This window comes from Centruroides sculpturatus, unplaced genomic scaffold (genome assembly GCF_000671375.1).
Source record: "Centruroides sculpturatus isolate CEXI.00-Female unplaced genomic scaffold, Cexi_2.0 scaffold45, whole genome shotgun sequence".
NCBI classification, from domain to species: Eukaryota; Metazoa; Arthropoda; class Arachnida; order Scorpiones; family Buthidae; genus Centruroides; species Centruroides sculpturatus.
This window is the reverse complement of record NW_019384310.1, coordinates 457,246-477,481: the sequence shown is the minus strand read 5'-3', so window position 1 is coordinate 477,481 and position 20,236 is coordinate 457,246. Positions and strand designations below refer to the sequence as shown.

The 20,236-nt window shown below is 29.9% G+C and overlaps 1 protein-coding gene across 4 annotated transcripts in view; it reads left to right on the top strand.

The window, feature by feature from the left end:
• The window catches only part of LOC111621304 (protein Malvolio-like), a 61,243-nt gene that overhangs the window by 31,458 nt on the left and 9,549 nt on the right, over positions 1 to 20,236 (top strand). For all 4 annotated transcript variants that reach the window (XM_023363391.1, XM_023363398.1, XM_023363407.1 and 1 more), the window contains 11 exons: positions 1,594 to 1,716; positions 1,795 to 2,021; positions 6,221 to 6,359; positions 7,504 to 7,659; positions 7,949 to 8,107; positions 11,248 to 11,292; positions 11,380 to 11,418; positions 13,701 to 13,820; positions 17,705 to 17,928; positions 17,995 to 18,151; positions 19,350 to 19,400. In XM_023363391.1, coding sequence (XP_023219159.1) covers positions 1,594 to 1,716; positions 1,795 to 2,021; positions 6,221 to 6,359; positions 7,504 to 7,659; positions 7,949 to 8,107; positions 11,248 to 11,292; positions 11,380 to 11,418; positions 13,701 to 13,820; positions 17,705 to 17,928; positions 17,995 to 18,151; positions 19,350 to 19,400 — 1,440 coding nt within the window. The remainder of the gene's footprint in view (positions 1 to 1,593; positions 1,717 to 1,794; positions 2,022 to 6,220; positions 6,360 to 7,503; positions 7,660 to 7,948; positions 8,108 to 11,247; positions 11,293 to 11,379; positions 11,419 to 13,700; positions 13,821 to 17,704; positions 17,929 to 17,994; positions 18,152 to 19,349; positions 19,401 to 20,236) is intronic.

The window sequence follows — 20,236 nt, the reverse complement described above, 5'->3', positions numbered from 1 at the left end:
TAAACCCTAACCAAAGCCATTCAGATTGGCAGGCAAATATTTAGATAACATGAACAAATTGGAAGCAAAAGTTTTGTACCAAACATTTCTCAATTAGCAGATGTTAAATACAGTGCAATCTCTGAAATCTGATTCATATGTCAATACTATGACTGAATTATCAAAAATGCTGGGGTTAATCAAAAATAACTACCAGAAATACATAGACTGTAACTGTGATAAAATAAATATGCATTTTTTTCTGCCTACTTGGATGTTTTTTATAATAAAATTCATACATACATTTATTTTTGATATACCTTACATACTCTATATTTCTTTACATGTCACTTTCTCTCACAAACTGTTGATTGTTTTTATTGAAAACAACTTTCTAGGGTGTTTTCTTAAAGCCTATCCAATATATGTAATCTGTAATGTATGTGCAATTAAACACAAGTATCTTCAATTATGTTGCTTGCCTTCTTATCTACAGACAGTAAGGCAAAAGACCGATTCTAGATTACTGGAGGTGCAAGATTTCTGAGATTGTGCTGTATCTAAATATATAAAACTACTTGTCCTGACTGACTGATTCATCATAACTTCTTCGTGCACACCGGGGTGTATAATAAACAAAAACATACTTACTCGTGCCTCTAACCGGTGTGTAGAGATACAAAATTAAATAATTTTGTCAAAACAAACAGTAGAGGCACGAGTAAGTATGTTTTTGTTGATTAATTCATCATCACCCAGAGCAAACTGCTGAACCTAAAGAGGTGAAATTTGGTACACAGTTAGGGTACATCATGAAAGCACGCACTAAGAAGGGATTTTTCGAAATTCTCCGTGGCGGGAGAGGGAGAAAATTAAGGCTTAACTTGAAGAACGGCTTCTACTGTACTATTTTAGATGCAATTTTTTTGTTTTCAACTACATTTAGTCTTCATTGAGTACTTATGTGTATTAAATTGATAACATTTCAGACATTGTTATAAATATTTTAATATATTTAGATTTTTTAACCAAATGTTCGAACCATTTTAAATTCAAATTTGTTATTGCTTATTGGTTCGATATAGAATGATTGTAAACGTTCCAGAAAATTGATCAAATTGAAAACAGTTCATTTGATTCTCAGCAATTCTCATCATTCTTGGTGGTAGGTGTTATATAACAATTACTATGGTTGTTGAAATACTGAATATAAATGGGGTTTGCTTGCAAAATCTGCACGGGTGAAGTCACGGGTAACAGCTAGTATCTTAATAGAAGTAAAGTATTAACAAAATATCATATAGGTAAAATTGTACAAATGAATATTGTTCTTGCTGAATGTAATAATACAAATGAAATTAGATTTAAAATTTAGATAATAAATTACTTTTTTGTGTTATTGTTTCAAAATTATACTGTTCATGATTTTAGCTTTGATATTTTAAAGCTGCATCATCAAACTTCAGTTTATAAAAAGTTTCCAGCAACTAAACGGTATTAGTCAGAAATTGCTTGTATTTATTAAAGTATAAATGCTATTGAAATAATTAATATGTTTTTTATTTCTTAATATATTATTATAAATATCTAATTAATTCAATAAATTTTTTTCAGTATGCTTTTAGTTTTAGAAAGCTCTGGGCTTTTACTGGTCCAGGTTTTCTTATGAGTATAGCTTACCTTGATCCTGGTAATATTGAATCAGATCTACAATCTGGAACCTTAGCAGGATATAGAGTAAATAGCAACTATTGTATATTGTGAATTAAAATTCTATATATATACTTTATAAATATTTTTATTTCTTTATTTTAGTTGTTATGGCTGCTAATGTGGGCTACAATTTTAGGTTTACTTTTACAAAGGTTAGCAGCCAGAATTGGCGTAGTTACAGGTCTTCATTTAGCAGAAGTATGTCAACGACGTTTTCATCCAGTACCTCGCTATTTGCTATGGATTATGATAGAAATAGCAATCATTGGATCTGACATGCAAGAAGTAATTGGTACAGCTATAGCTTTTTTTCTACTCAGCAGTGGAAGGTAAATACTAAAACATATCATTTCAATAATAAAATTTATCGCCATTATGATTTAAATTTTATTTTGTTATTATTTGTTTGTATTAATTTAATTTTTCTCTTTCATTATATATGTAAAACAAAATTTTTATAAAAACTGATAGAATGAGATAACAAAAATAAATACAAAACTAGGTTGTGTAATGTAAATTCAAGGAAACAGTGATCCAGCAAAGTTGTGTAATCAAACAAGCAGCTTATGAAACAACTTGAGTAAACATATTTCTAACTAATGTTAAAACATGTCTTTCTATTTAAAAATATCTTTGATAATTGTCATTATTTTATATCATCATAATTTTGTTTAGACAACTTAAAAGTCAATTTGAAATTTGGTATGGACTATCTGATGATATGAGTTTATCACACTGAGTGTCCAGTCTAACACATTTTAAAAATTCTTTAAATTGTGTACAATAGATGAATTAAGAATTTTTTAAATGTGTTAGACTGGACACTCAGTCTGATAAACCCTTATGTAAGATAATCTTTGTAGTTATATAAATCAAACATAACAACATAACAAACATTAAAATGAAAATCATTTTTAAGATATATTTTTTCCTAATGTTAACGTACTGTATCATTCACAGCCAAATATAAGTGGTAATCTGCCAACAAATCAAATTTCACAAGAAACAAACCAAATATTTAAACTTGGCACCCTGCAAAACTACTTAAAACCTATTTTGCACTTTTTGATAACCTTGTGTTATGTAATTTTCTTATTTGAATGTCACCATATTGCTGGTTGATAGAAAGAAGGGATTGTTGTGAAAGGGGGTTGAAGTAAATTCAACCAAAAGTAGTGGTTGACCTCCTCCTGGAAGAGAGGATAGTCAACGACTACTAATTAATACTGGTCTACTATTAATATTTAAAAAGTGATCTATGTTGGATAGGTTGTGCTGGCCCCACATGTGATCGAAGTTGCTAACCTTATTAACGAAAGACTTCATATAAAACCTGTTTAAATAAAAATAAAAAAGTCTTGTAAAACTGTGAGAATAATTGCTTTTATGCTATAATAAAGTATATATATTTTTGCAACAGATTGTATAAACTACATGGGAGGTATGTTCTCAAAAATATTGCAGTTATAGAAAAATTATTGAGCTTCAATTTGAAAAAACTGTAGACCTATAAATTCCAATTATTGTCCCTGTCTGTGTGTGTCTGTTCTTCATTAATCTTGAGAAAGGAGTTAGATGAATGTCGAGACCCTGGAAAGACTTTTATGGGAAGCTGGACTCTATTTAGGTGTTACCAACATGAAGAAAACCAGGAAAACTCTACATGGCCAGCCCATTAGCCATGCCTGAACCCATGACTAACTAAATACCAGTGTTTGGTGGTTTTATCCACTCGTTACTGGAGGTCACTTTTTAGAATTAAGAAAATACTGTTTAGAAATTAAAAAACACATGTTGTTAGATGTGGAAAATTTAATACATATAGGCTATTGACAGGCTGTCACAGGCTTAATTAAGCACTTTTGATTCCAGGCAGGCAAGTGCTATATGCTGCATGTCTCAGTAATGATATAGCATATTTATTTTGTGCTATATGCTGCATGTCTCAGTAATGATATAGCATATTTATTTTGTGCTATATCATTATCACAGTAATTAAGTGAATATAATATAAATTTTTAAAAATTATATCCTTTTTTTTGTAAGAATTATATTTCACCATCTATTGGCAAAAAAGTTATTTTGCCAATAGATACCACAAATTTTTAATTAATTAAGGGCAAAAACTTTTAAGCCCTTATGTAAGACCTAAATAGGCTCTTTTCATGTTATCAGCTTCAATGTGTATGGCTGATAACATACAATTTTTATAAGTTTTAGCAAATGTTTTAAATGTTAACGTTTTTAATTGTTATGTATTTGCACTATAATAGTTTAAATTTCTGGCATTTCTTACTTCAATTATATGCAAGCTGTTGATAAAAAAGTAGCAGGAAAATGATACTGAGAGAATAACATATAATGTAATAATAATACTATTCTCACTTCCTCAGCCGTATCTTTACAAATATAAACAAAACACCAAACTCTTGCTGGACGAGAGGGTTAAAAGTTATTCGAAAGTTGTATTCGAATAGTTCTTGAAGATGGCCTATTGAAATTGGGCTGAAAACGTTTGAAATTAAAGTAATAATAAGCTCAGCAAGAGTTTGGTGTTTTGTTTATATTTGTAATAATAATAGTTATTATGATTAATAAATCTTCAAATTTTATAATTTTTAATTATTTTAACATAGCTTTTTAATGTCAGAATCAAGAAAACTACAATTTCCACTAACAATAGTCTTATTTACTTATTCCACTTCCTGTTATCAGTTATCTTTAAAAGAATCTTGAGTAGATTCTAATCTATGTGCAACTGTGCAAATGTAAGACAGAATATGGTAAAACAAATCAAATTGAAGAAATCATTTATATTTCATAAAACTTTCAAAATCTGTAGGTCAATTGTCAGAAGACTGATAAATTGAAAATGAGTATTTTTAAAAACATGGAATGAATCTATTTAAATTTAAAATAGTTTCATATTTTAACAAAAATGTAAAAAATATATAAAATTTTATAATAATAATAATAATAATGAATTAAAATGTAAAATAATTTAAAGTTGAAGCCAAAAAATAATAATGATTTGAAACAAATTTTATAATAATGTAAGTGAATAAAGGTAAAAAGTAATTTTTATGTTATTTTATGATCTGTTAGGGGAAATATCTCATTAAGTTACAAAGCAGCTTATTTTAGATTACCTTAAGAGTTTTTCTATCTCATTTGTATCAGAATGGATTTTGCATGTTGGCATCATAAAACTAATAAGATGTCAAAGAATAAATATGTTTTTGACATTTGTTTTCCAATCCAACAATGAGATATAAATCATTCTAGAAAAACATTTTATGGTAACAAATTTGTGAACTTTTTATTGAATTAGCAATGTTCCAATTATTAAATTTACATATTTTTAAGAGTTTTTTACAATTTTTTTAAATTAGTTTTTGGATTCTAGTGTACAATAGCTTATACTGTATCAACCTTGTACACATTTCCAGTAGCACCAAGACATTGTTAAAAAATTTTTTGATAGAGAAATATTTGAAACATGAGAAATTTATAAAAGATCAGTCTGATGAAAAATGTATTAATGGCAAAGATTCCAAATTCATTTCTACAGTCTGGAAATCTATTATTGATAACCCAATATACAATAATAAGGAAGCCATGTAGTGGGATGCTTCTATACAATAATTTTTTCCCACCATTTATTTTTTTATTATACTACTACATAATACAATTTTATTTACTTGGTTAAATAGTGTTGGTGTTAACATTTGAATAAGAGAAGTGTTTAGTTTTATGTAAGATGTTTGAAACTGATACATAGAACAAAAAATTCAAAGAAAATTCTTGATTATTTAGACTATTCGGCTTGCAATGTAAATGTTTAGTAGAAGCCTGAGGCTGGCCTCTAAAAGGAGCCAAAAATGTTTGCACTGCATATTTTAAATAATCTTAGTGCTGCTGGAAACATGTGCAAGGTTGATGTAAGTTACTATTATATTAATTCCAGTTTTATGTATAACCTGTGATTTAGATTCTGGTTTTTCAATAATTTTCTGATGACAGTTTAAACATTTGTTAATCAAAATTTTTAAAGCAGAATCAATTTCAATCTATGTCAATGACACAATATAGATTGAAGTTAATAAATCCTGTGAGAAAAGCAAATGGCATCCAAAAATAAACAGGCATAACGGTCAATCTTATATAAAAGTGACCAAAGACATCAGACAGCCCCCAAAATGTATTTTGATGTTGAAAATGTAAAAAGAAGTCAATAAAAAAATCTGTTCAATGTCTGGAGTTTTTGACTAGTTTGAAAAATTTTATAAACAGAAGCTTAAGTCATCAGTAGAAAATTAGACACTTATTATTTTAACTTTCATGCAGAGAATACTTCTACAGATTTTTTAATATTCTTTTGTCATTCTGTACATAATTCACTTTAAACTATTGTATATCATTTTCATTTTATAATGAGATTATCAGAAATTTTAATTAAGATATAAATACATCAATTCTTTTATAGTAAGTTTTAATAACATTTGATTTTATTTTTTATTTTGTATAGAATTCCTCTCTATGCTGGTGTTTTAATCACAATTGCCGATACATTTACTTTTCTTTTACTTGATAAGTATGGATTACGAAAATTAGAAGCATTTTTTGCATTTCTTATTACAGTTATGGCTATTACATTTGGATTTGAGGTATGCATGTATTAAATTTTGACTCNAAAATGTTTGCACTGCATATTTTAAATAATCTTAGTGCTGCTGGAAACATGTGCAAGGTTGATGTAAGTTACTATTATATTAATTCCAGTTTTATGTATAACCTGTGATTTAGATTCTGGTTTTTCAATAATTTTCTGATGACAGTTTAAACATTTGTTAATCAAAATTTTTAAAGCAGAATCAATTTCAATCTATGTCAATGACACAATATAGATTGAAGTTAATAAATCCTGTGAGAAAAGCAAATGGCATCCAAAAATAAACAGGCATAACGGTCAATCTTATATAAAAGTGACCAAAGACATCAGACAGCCCCCAAAATGTATTTTGATGTTGAAAATGTAAAAAGAAGTCAATAAAAAAATCTGTTCAATGTCTGGAGTTTTTGACTAGTTTGAAAAATTTTATAAACAGAAGCTTAAGTCATCAGTAGAAAATTAGACACTTATTATTTTAACTTTCATGCAGAGAATACTTCTACAGATTTTTTAATATTCTTTTGTCATTCTGTACGTAATTCACTTTAAACTATTGTATATCATTTTCATTTTATAATGAGATTATCAAAAATTTTAATTAAGACATAAATACATCAATTCTTTTATAGTAAGTTTTAATAACATTTGTTTTTATTTTTTATTTTGTATAGAATTCCTCTCTATGCTGGTGTTTTAATCACAATTGCCGATACATTTACTTTTCTTTTACTTGATAAGTATGGATTACGAAAATTAGAAGCATTTTTTGCATTTCTTATTACAGTTATGGCTATTACATTTGGATTTGAGGTATGCATGTGTTAAATTTTGACTCTATTTTAATTTTCTTATTAATTAAATTATTTATTATTGTTGTAATTTTACTATTATAAAAAACAATACACATCCGAACCTTACAAGAAATTCTAGGATATTTTTATGCAAACACGAACATTTTTGCATGATCCTAAGAATGTTCCATTTCCACATTCCATTTGAAAATATTTTAACCTGAAGAAGATCTCCTATGCAGATCGAAAACATTCGTGTTTGCATAAAAATATCCTGGAATTTCTTTTAAGGTTTGGCCGTGTACTGTTTTTTATGAATTTTACTATTTATTTATTTTTGCTTTAAAGTATGTTAATGTAGCTCCCGATCAAGGACGAGTTGTAAAGGGACTCTTTGTACCCTGGTGTAGTGAGTGTTCGGGGGATGCACTTCTACAGGCTGTTGGTATTATTGGTGCTGTAATTATGCCACACAACTTATACTTACATTCTGCTCTTGTTAAGGTGAGATTTAGACTTAAAATAAATAGGTCATTTAATCTAAATTAATAATTTAAAAATCTGCTTTGTTGGATCTCACTGACTTACACTAATGACAATTTTTCAAGTGGTTTTGGATAACCAAACTCTTCAACTCATCAGGTGGTATGCAGAAGATTTTGTATTCCTGTCAACCCGAAAGTACTTGAGACTTTTGGACCAACTTTCAATAAAGCAGAGTTTTAATTTATTAATTTAAAAAATTGGAGTTTTATTCATTTATTTAATAATAAAAATTTTATTGATTGTTTAGTCTAGGGAAGTAAATCGTAGAAATAAGGAAGCTGTTAAAGAAGCAAATTTATATTTTTTTATTGAATCTGCAATTGCATTGTTTGTCTCTCTCATTATAAATATTTTTGTTGTCGGAGTATTTGCACATGGCCTTAGTAACAAAACAGAAGGAGATGTTGTAAGTTTCCAAACAATATTTTTAATTAAAATATGTTTTTAAATGTAAAATGTTTAAAAAGTTTAAAGTAGAAATATAATTTAATTAAAATATTTATTATGTTTAATAACAATTCTCTCTTTTTTCTTTTCACCAAAAAACCTGCAACGTCATCAGAAATATTTTAAAAAATTCATTACCTTTTGACACAAAAGCACTCGTCAAACTATTGAATAAATTGCAAGTATATAAATTAACAAAACAGATTGACAGCCCTCACCAAGTAAAAAGTCACTAATTGATTATATATACAGGAATTAGAGTTTCCAATTTTTGGGGTTGATTTCTCTGCCTCCAAACATCTATAGTAATTCTGAATATATATTCAAAAGATAATTGTTTTCTTGAATGGTGTGCAAAATTTCAGCTTTTTCAATAAAGGGGTTGCCGAAATATGACAAATTGAAAAGTGCAAAAATTGCAAAAAAAAAAAAAAAGCTGTATTTTTCTTCTTTTCTTCATCTGACACTTGTACAGAAAAACTGAGTATAGAAAGCTCAAATTTTAAACTTAATCCATTATTGTTATCAGTGAGCTGCTTGCAAAAATTCTGGGTTGCTAGATCAAACTTTACAGGGGTTCCTCATAGAGCTATTTTACTTTTATCACTTAATTTTATGCTTGTAGGGATAAAATTGTATCAAAATGAGTGATTTTTATTTAAAATTTGTAAAAAAGGGCTGACGAATTTACAATTTAAAAAAACATAGCAGAGACTAAAAATGTCTTCACTTAGCCATGTTCAATCACCAGGAACAACAGTCTTCCACAGCAGAGACGACCTTTCTTAAGAGGCTATGCCTCTGCAAAAAACTTTATTTAAAATGTTATCTGGATAACAAAAGCTTAAATTTATATCAATTAAAACTTTTTTATAACAATTTTACTAAATGCCATATTGAAAGCATTCAGTTGGCAGCTGCTGTTGAGTGCCAACGAGATATAAATCATCATCTTAGGTCTTGATATAATAACAGAATAATTAACTAAAAAACAATTGATATCCAAATAAAAATATCTGAGACATAAAAAAAAATTTGAAAATTTAGATGACAAAGTTTTTAAGGAGTTTTTCTTTGGTAAAAATAGGCTTGGCACTTCAAAGTAAAATGTAGAGAATAATAAGAAAAACCTTGTGGGTACTGCTTCAAAGTGTCAAGTTTATCTTTACTAAAGAAAAACTCCTAAGAAAAGAACTTTGACTCTCATCAAAATTTTCATAAATTTTTTACATCTCTGATGTTCTTGTTTGGTTTTAAACATTCATTGATCAGAAATATGACAAATACTTTGACTGATATCCTTTATGAAAACTAGCATTTGGAATTTTTTTTCTTACATATTAGCAGTTTTTATCCATTTCCTATAAAGTTTTCCATAAATGTCTAACTTCATGCACAAATAGAATAGGTATTTTTGAGCAGTTATAAAATTTAATATACATAATTTAATACTAAAATTCAAAAATTAAATGTTTACAGATATATAACTTTAATTTTAAAATTGTTGTAAAAATGTAAAAATTCCAATAAAAAAAGGTGCAAACTTGATGGTTACATTTGTGCACAAAAACTGAAGTAATTATTACTGACAGTATGCAAGTTATGAGTTTGTATGTATTGATAATTTATTTTTCTATTCTCTTTTTTATTATTTTAACAGATTGTTCATATTTATTATATGCATGTGTTATTTTTATGCAAATACATATCCATATTTTTTTTAATCTTATTGTCTCTAAATGTTATTTAATTCTAAATTTTAATAGTCTGTCTGTTTTTCCAATGTACAAACGTTCATTTTATTGCATTCAAATTTGTTTCACCAATCTTTTTATAATATAAATATTTTGTTTTAATGACATAAATTTTATTTTTGGAACTAATAATATAATTTTTAACTGTATTTTAAAGATATTCAAAACGTTTTTCATTGATAATTTATATGGATAATTATTCAAAAGAATTTTATACATCGTCTACTACTTTTTACTTTTCTGACTGTTATATATAACAGAGGAAAAGTATGGTGATCAGTCAAAAAATAATGTCCCAAAATTTTTGTTCTTGAACTCAGGACCTTGAAATGTTGAGAAATGAAAAAAAATTTGGGGTTTTTTCATATATATGGATATTAGTGTGTATGTGTGTGGGAGGCATGGTTTTATTCAACCAATTTGAAGCACAATAACTCCTGTATCTGTTGTCATAAACTTCTGAAATTTTGCAGGGAAGTTTGATGCTAGTAAATTTAGTGGTTAAAGATTGAGGGGTTGGGGTGATATGCCACATGATTTCCTCCTATCTCGAGCGTGGTTGGACTTAATGAAGATTTTTACTTATTAGCATTTAGAATTTTTTTATAAAACTCGTCTCTAGCTTCAAAATTAAGCTTTTGCCATTTTATAATAATTAATAAATACTAAAAGTTTTTTTAAACAAAATCTCATAACAGATGGTGCAACTACAATTTTAAATTTTTTTGCCAGGAAAGTTATGCAACTCATTAATTTTTTAGAGACAATGAGATCTGTTGTTCTATCAGTAGTCTTTAATAAATCCATACAAAACACATTATATTTAATATAATTAGACACATTTGAATAAAAATTGGTTACCAGTGAGAGGATTCTATTATCTATAACACACACACATACATTTTTAAAATTTATCATTTTAATATTTATTAATTGTTTAACTTCTCTTTCTCTCTCCCTTTTTTAAGTGTTTCTATCCTGTGGACCTTTATTTTAAGCTCACTACAGATTCAGCCAAACTAAAATGGAAGTGGCTGTTTTATCTAAGTTTAAATAATTTATATGTTTATATCATACAATTCTTGAAATTGTACATGGTTTAGGATCCTAGCTAGTACAGAATTACAAGGAACTAAACAGTATTGACAAGCATATATTTTTTGTTTGTCTGAGGTTCCTAATAATGTCAAGGTCCTGAACGAAGCTTAGTCTGTCTATGCCTAAAATCTTTTGGCAGATTGGTACCTTTAGCAATTTGCCCATCTAACTAATTTAACCATATTACATCAATTATATTATTATAAAATAACTTGTATAACAAAAATTATTATATTTTTATTTTTAGTGGCAAATATGCAACAGCAGTCATATTAATCAAAATTCTTTCCCTGTAAGTTTTTTTTATGACAGTAATGAATTAAATTTTCAGTATTAAGTTTAAATATTTTATATTAATATGTGCATTTAAATTTTATAGAATACTAACAAAACCGTGGATGCTAATATCTATAAAGCTGTAAGTAAAACTTTTTACCAAATTTATCTTGTTTATATTGCGTTATGGGTTGTTTCACAAATCTCAGCCAGAAACCACACATTGCTGGAGTGTGGCTCCACAATATTGAAAGGGTGTTTGAAACATTCTCTGGATCTCATTATATTCATATAACTTGTACCCTTCATAAATTAACATAGATTAGTCCTTGCTACTGTACAGGCTGTCAGGCGACTATAGAACAGTCCATATCTGTCATATTTTTAGACAAAATGTATTGTTTTTACCCATCACTCTGCACCCAAGTCTATGGAGACTTGTGCAATGGTTGGGACATGATTTCGATCTTGGAAAGATCAGGCGTGTATTCTATCCCGTTAGAGAACACAGCAACTGGGGTACATAGGGGTGACCATCAGAATGCTGTCTAGCCGTTTATCTGAACACCAACATTCTGTCACGGTGGGAAGGTGTGACACTGAGTTGTCCAAGACGGTGTTACAGCATCACCACACCCTGCTTTGGGACTGTACTGTGTTGCTTAGGCACTGTGGAGAAAAGGGTCTGGTGCACATTTGGGAGTCCCTTTTCACTGCGTTATTGCCCCCATGCAACTCCCCCACCCTTGAATTGCCCGGAATTTGAATCAGCTTGTATAAGCTTTTAAATAATTACAATTAACTGCGTTTCTCCATCGTCTCCATGTGTTTAAGCACATGCGTGTAGATGTTATGCAATTTTCAAAAATAAGTCTTTTAAAAACTTTTTGTTCTAAAAGTTTTTTTATATTCTTTTGGTTAACGCTGTTCCTGTTTGTAATTAAAATCTGTTCAAAAAATATTTGATTCATTTTTTTGCCTGAAGACAGCATTCATAGCTTTGTTGAAAGCACTTCCACAGAAATAAAATATTCTCTAACACCTTTTTATATGAGTTTTTCTCCTTGTGCATATACAATTGTCAGCATGACATCCACTCTACCTATTTATGTTACTTTACAAAAATCAATCATAGTTAATAAATTGCCATTGTTGCAATTTATGTCATTTTTGATATACTTCTTGTGTCATTAATTTGACTGATGATATTATGATAGTAATTTTAGATTTTAGAACAAGAATGTTAAATACAAGTATGTAAAATTTCTAAATTGGCAATTGTATTTTCATTTTGATTAGCTGAAAGAGGTAAAGTGCATTGGGTATTTTGTGGATGATCAAAAAGTAATTTTACAAAGCCAATAAAAAAGACAAATTTTCATTTTGATTAGCTGAAAGAGGTAAAGTGCATTGGGTATTTTGTGGATGATCAAAAAGTAATTTTACAAAGCCAATAAAAAAGACAAATACTTTTATTTTGGAAATGAAAACATATAGGATTTAATCTGTAAGCAATATGCTATTTCTCAGCAAAACTACTTAGCCTGTTCAGATATTTATTGCAATGTGTAATGAGTTTGTTCATTTTATTTTAAAAAATTCCTGTTCCTGTTGCCGTGGCCACCCAATGACAACAGCTTTTACTTCTTCAGTAGCCAAACAGTGATCTATATATTGCTTCAAAAGTAGGAAAACATACCAACCTGTTCAGTTCTGATTTTTATTTGTCTATTCTAGTGGCATTGATTTCTGTTATTGACTGGCCTGAATGTCCTCCATGGCTTTCATCATACATTTTCTTGTCCATTTGCAAATAGGACATGATATCATTCCTATATGTTTTGACGAGTTGACAATGGATTTCAGCAGGTAGAACCTTTTTAGCCCAAAAAATCGAAAAACTGCTTGGACTTCTTGCAAGATCACTTTTCTAATCTTGTCATCGTTTGTAAATGCTAGATTACAAATATCCCATGCTCTTGTATCATTCTAATTGTTCAGTATTGCTAATCTGGATCATTAACTACCTACATTAGAGTTATATTCGATAGTGTGTTAGTTTTTAAACTGTCAGCTTTTAAAGTTATTTTTTTGATCATCTCACTTATGTTCTTTGGATATTATCAGAGATATCTGTCAAAATAGGCTATTATTTGTAAGAAAACATTAGCCTAATTTCAATGTGAAACATTATAATTAGGCATACTAACATATTTAGACTTGTATCTCATAACAGATAAAAGTGTTGTGTGTTTAATAGTTATTTAATATTGTGTGCAAATACTGTTTAATCTGTGTTGTTACCAAAGTCATTGTGAGAAATTTCATGCTATTCACACAATGAATTTATGTGCATATTTTATAAAATGTAATTCTCTTGCATTTTTTCCTTTTCATAATTTGTGTATTATATGTTAAAAACAGGGTGTATTTCTGGAATGTCAATTTGGACAAATTCCAATGTATATATGGGCTATAGGTATTCTTGCTGCAGGACAAAGTTCAACTATGACAGGAACATATGCTGGACAGTTTGTAATGGAAGTAAGTAATTACAAATTACCACATATATCACTAATATAAATATGTATTAGTTATTTAGCTGTAAATATTGATACAGATAAACTTCTTTATTAATATTAAGGATTTTATCCATTAAATTTTATTAATAATCATACTGTACTTATCTAAAATAAAAAGTATTATGTTACATATTAATTAATAAAACATGTAATACGGTAGTGTGTCGATTATCTAAACATTGACAAAAAAAATTGACTAGGGAGACTACTTATTCCAGAAATTATAGTTTTTACACATTGTGAGATAAGCAGTGGGTCAGGGGTTAATCTCCTACTGACCACTTAATTTGCACGGGCTGGTGAAGCCCGATCTCTGAGTCGTTCAGATGGCTAGGAGGGCAAAACGAGTGGGGAGTGTGTCGGTAAGTCGACAGGTTTCCTCGGAGAGACAGAAGACAGGTTTAACAAATAACAAAATAAAGGTTTATTCTATAACTAAAGTTAATTTACAGGAGTATACATGAGGAAGTTACTGATTAGATGCGGATAACATATAAATCTGTCTATAATGGCGATCTACTATTCACTATGCCGTGTGAGAGAGTTTACAAAGGCTCTAGAGTGAGAGAAGGTTACTGCACTTCGATATACCTTAATATGATGTCAGATGACGGTATGCAACGATCATTCTGGACTATGGAAGCTGGCTGGCTGTCACAGGCTTATGTCTTCTACCGGCTTCTCCTCGGACAGGATTGGGACAGGAGACACTTGTACTCAGACTTTCCTGATGGTCGCACTGAGGGGACGATCACCCTGAACTGGCACTAAGCCAACTGGTCGTTCACTCATTATGATGACTAATTAGCAGACGCACGTTGACTTGATTTTCTTCCTTCCTATCTTGTCACTGGGTAAGATTCGACATTCATCCTATTTCCATTATAACTTGCGATAATTTGTTTTTCATCCTCTAAAGTTAAAAAGTGTTAAACTCAAAAATTTGCGCCCTCAAAACCCTCAGGCTCACACACAATAACAATTGTCAGCTACTGTATATTCTTTAGTCCACTATTGAGCTATCTTATTATTAGCAATAGTATTAGGTATTATTTATTACGGTACAAAGAGAACAACGTGATTAGTGAGACACTGTCTTCTAATGTATTAAATTTCTTTGCTGTAACCTTTTTATTACAGTAGAGCCTCGAAAACTCGGCCTAATGTGGACCGAAGGGTGGCCGAGTTTGTGAAAATGCCGAGTTATCGGGAATGGGGTTAAAAAAGGATAAGTATGAGTGTTTCCTCAGAAAATATTGTACTGTACTTGTATGTATTGTTTGCTTGAGAATACAACAGAGAGTAAACTGCCCAAATACTCTTAAACAAAGGAAAAGTACGTCCTTTATGAAGGCATAGAGCCTTTACTACATGAAAATGAAAATTAATGAATACACTGTGTACAGTAATTTACTTGATAAGACAGACCTCAGAAAAATCCTTTATGAGGCATAAAGCTATCTATAATGAAAATTAATTAACTAAGGATTTTTTTGCCCTGCCAGGGTGTGGCCGAGTTATCCGGAGTGCCGGGTTATCGAGTGCCGAGTTTTCGAGGCTCTACTGTATTACTGTACTAGTATTAAAATTAATATTTATAGTTTATTTAAGGTATTTTTCTTTTTATTCTTTCCTGTTGAATGTGATTGGTTATCTGAAATTGTCCCATCCCAATTATTTCAGATAATTGATGTTCTGCTGTAAGTTAACATCTAAGTCAGCGCTGTCCAACTGGCGGCCCGCCAAATAATTTTTACGGCCCACGAGTACATTTTACTATGAATAAATTTATGTTACTAAATTATTATTATTAATATTAAAATTATTTTACTACCATGTTTCCCCGAAAATAAGACAGTGTCTTATATTAATTTTTGCTCTGAAAAATGCGCTAGGTCTTATTTTCAGGGAATGTCTTATTTTTTCAGGAAGAAGAATTCACATTTATTATTAAACAAAAAATTCCCAAGTCGAACTTAGACGAGAGTGACGTATATCCGGTGTGTCGAACTGTCGCCTTTTTATAGCGTCAACATCGGACTCGCTGACCAATTAGTGCTTACTGAACCGTAGCACTATGCAAATGTCATGTGGCGTGATTCCCGGCCGACCAATTAGCCATCACCAGCCGTAACGTTATGCAAATCTGTGATTCCCAAGCCATAGTCTTATGCAAATCGTGCTGTGTGGCATAATTGTCTGCTGACCAATCAGTGGCTGTACTTTCAAAAAGCCAACGGCCACTTTCAACCATCTGTCGATGACTGTTACGAGTAAAAAAAACTTCGCTAGGTATTACTTTCAGGGGGAGGTCTTATATTTTGCAATTCAGCAAAATTTGTGCTAGGTCTTATTTTCTGCGAATGTCTTATTTTCGGGGAAACACGGTAGACGAGAGTGACGTATATCTGGTGTGTTGAACTGTCGCCTTTTTATAGCATCAACATCAGACTCACTGACCAATTAGTGCTTACTGAACCATAGCACTATGCAAATGTCATGCGGTGTGATTCCCAGCCGACCAATTAGCCATCACCAATTTTCTTGGCCCCCAAAATGTTTGGTGAAGAAAATATGGCCCGCGGGCTATGATAAGTTGGACAGCACTGATCTAAGTATTGAACAATTCAAAATGAAAGTATAATCCTGACGTTTGCCTAGTGATTATGATTGTTACATCCACATACTTATTTTTCTGCTGACAACCAAAACTCGGTCAAGCCTACATATCCATTGTTATCAAATGTTTTCACAGATTCTAAATAGAAAAACTATCTTTAGAATAATAATGATTAGTAGTTTTTAAACAATTTCATAATACTACCATATTTACACATGTATAGGATACTATTTTATCCAAAATTTTTTAATCAAAATTAGGGTGCAGCCTATACTTCAAATAATGAATAATTTTAAAGCAATTTAAAATTTGGCAGGTGTCAGGTGTCAGGAATCTGCTGCACTGTTGAAATTAGACACCAAATCACGAGTTATTGTGCCATGAATGTCTTGCCCAACTGTAATTTCCTTAAATTCACTTTCAGGAATTTTCATAGTTTAGGAATTCTTTGGACTTCAAACTGAATTATTTCAACAGACAGAAAATCCATTTGCCCAAATTTCACAGATAAACCTCAACAAATGCTTCCTAGTTGGGATATTTTGTCGTCTTTCTGCAAAATGATTTCCTATTTTGTAATGTTTTCTTGAGCATCCTTTGTTTGAATCCATTGTTGAACATTTTTTTTGTCTAGACCAAACTTTCTTCCTGCTTCTCAATTTCCATTTTTTTTTGTACATAATGCACCACTTGCAATTTAAACTTTACCATGTAATTCAATCTCACTCAACCATGTTTAACACATACTGAGCAGGCACTCAACAATAAGCATTAACCATCACTTCATCCTTCGGAATTTGCGTGTTGCCATATTTCTTTATACCTGCATCTTGTCTCTTTGCAGAATGTTGAGTTTTTTTTTATTTTTTCCAAGTATATTGTTTCAGAAACGAGGTGCAGCTTATACACGCGTGCTGCCTACACACACATAAATACAGTAATTACAACTCTGCAAATTATTTACAGGTAAATTAACTTTATTTCAATATGATGATGTTCATCATTTTGATTATCATCATGTTATACATACATACACACATGCTGTCAGCAAATGAAATAAGTTTATTACTATTATATCATTTTCTATAAACATATATTTGTTACATTAAGTAATGTATATTTCTAATAAACAATTCCTCACAAGTAACAAAAAATTTAAAACAAACAAAAGTATTGTGTATTTTTTTCTCCTGCTTTTTTATAATTATTGTTGAACTTTTTTTTAGGGCTTCTTAAACTTACATTGGGCAAGATGGAAAAGAGTCCTGTTGACAAGAACAATAGCCATTTTACCAACTCTTTTTGTTGCAACCTATAGTGAAATAAATCAATTGTCAAACATGAACGACTGGTTGAATGCCCTCATGAGTCTCCAGTTACCATTTGCACTTCTTCCGACAATCACTTTTACGTCATCTGCATATATCATGAATGATTTTGCTAATGGAAGGTAAGTGTTAAAAGATATTTTAAAATTTTCAAATTAAATTTATAATAATTATTATTTATATTTTAGAATAAATAAACTTGTAGCAAGTTTAATATCTGCAATTATCATTGGAGTCAACTTTTATGCAGCTAGTGAATTTATTGCAAAGTTACCAAACTTTTGGGCCATATATCTTGGAATATCAATATTTATAATATTTTATGTGTTGTTTGTGTTATATTTGGTAAGTTTTAAATCATTTATCAATGTTATTTTTTATAAAATTATAATTTTATATACTATTACAAGAATGTATTTGTGACTATATCAACATGTTGAATAATTAAATATTAGGCCAATAGCATAGAAGATTGAAGAGTAGTAAATAATGCAATAAGATTTACAACAAAGGTTACGTGTACAATTTTGTTAACAAAGAAAGATTATTTGCATAATGCAGCATTGAAGAACTACATATAACAATTTCTTTACATTGTCTCATAGAGACACTCTCTTACTGGCAGGTAATGCCACTTGTCATTTTTTATTACTAATAGATATGTCTGAGCATCTATACACAAATATTTTCCCTGATGATACATAATGATATTTAAAGTGGAAGGCAGCTAATAATCATTTAAAATGTATCAAATCAAAGTTTATAAAAAAAAAATCAAATTTGATGCATTCCAGTACTATCAGTAAGATTAATTCAACAATCTACCTTATTTTTGTGGATTGACTGGCATGCCAGTTACACTGTGACTAAAAAATAAAATTAATTAGATCTAACAAAACTAGTTTTTATATAAATGTTAGAGAAAACATTCTTCCCAGTACAATAAATCAGGAAGAAAGTTTTCCTTTACAGTGCAATAAAATAATTAGAGGATTATTGACATTAGTTGTAGTAGTTAGTCAGTGTGGGCTGCACTGACCATTTACCCCAACCTTAAAAACTTTCTCTCAAATATTAATTGATGTGAATTGAGATAATTTACAGTGAATTTCTGAAATTTTGTGTTTTTTTTTTTTATTGTAATTGGATCCAAAAATACAAAAATAAACACTTTTGGCATTCCATGAGTATTTTACATTGTTAGAAAGAAGACAAAATGCTGAAATTAAATGTATAATCATAGGTTTTGATGTAATGCTGACAGTTTCAGAGTTTTAGAATAAATCTCATTTGTTTTTTTGCATACCCTGTAGAGAGAGATGTATAACCTAACTTAAACCGGCATGCTGGTTTTTAACATACAGAAATATCTGATTTCATGGTCTCTCCTGGATAAACCAACATGCCAGACAATCTGCAAAAATATGGTAAAAATTATTTGTTAACAAGTTAAAGAGAAAATTAGTATATGTTATAATTACAATAAAAATAATAATTTATGTTAGATATAAAATGAATATAATACTAAACTATTTTATTTCAGACATTATGTTTCTTTGTATCTTTGGGATGTCAAAGACTTACGCAGATTCCGGTAAGTTGTTCGTTTTGGATTATTTTGTTATTAATTTCTATTAAACAAAAGTTATCTTGAAATCAAGTTTACACTCAAGCCAATCTGATTTAATATAACTAAATTTTTGATTATATTGCATTACTGTTTTCAAGTATTAGAATCAGATTGCTGTAAAATCTTTTAGTGAAGAGATTTACTTTATTTTTTTAAATTACTCAAAAAATTTAGTAAATGATATGCCAGAATTTTCACTGATGCATACTTTAAAATTGTTTCAAAGTATTACAAACTGCAAAAACAGGAAAATATAGTTTTTGATTCTCTAAAGCAGTGACTTCCAAATGTTTTCAAGCCACTACACCCTTGGTTATAAGTTTATGGAACCCTTGGTTACATAAACTTATAACCAATGCACCCAACCCATCTTCCTTTGTGTGAGAAAGGCTTGGAAATATTCATAGAAAAACTTTTATACAAACCTCACACTTTGTGTCCTACTGTACATTCTTCTCCAGCACCCCTTGCCACCCAATTGCTTCATTTTGCCACCTAGATTTACTCGCCACCCTTGGACAGTAATGCCCACTTTGGGAACCACTGCTTTAAAGTTTTTAATAGTACAGTGGGTGATCGGTTAACGAACAGATCGGATAACGAACACTTTCGCGAAAGATTTTTATGTTCGGACAACAAACACATGATCGGATAACGAACACCCCACAGAACAAATACAAGAAGAAGCGACGTAAAATAATGAATACCGATTGGTCTTCCCTTGTCTTCGGGCAACAATTCGAAACTTTTCGGAGTGTGGGAGACGTCGACATCGACGCTCAAGCCGATCGGATAGTATT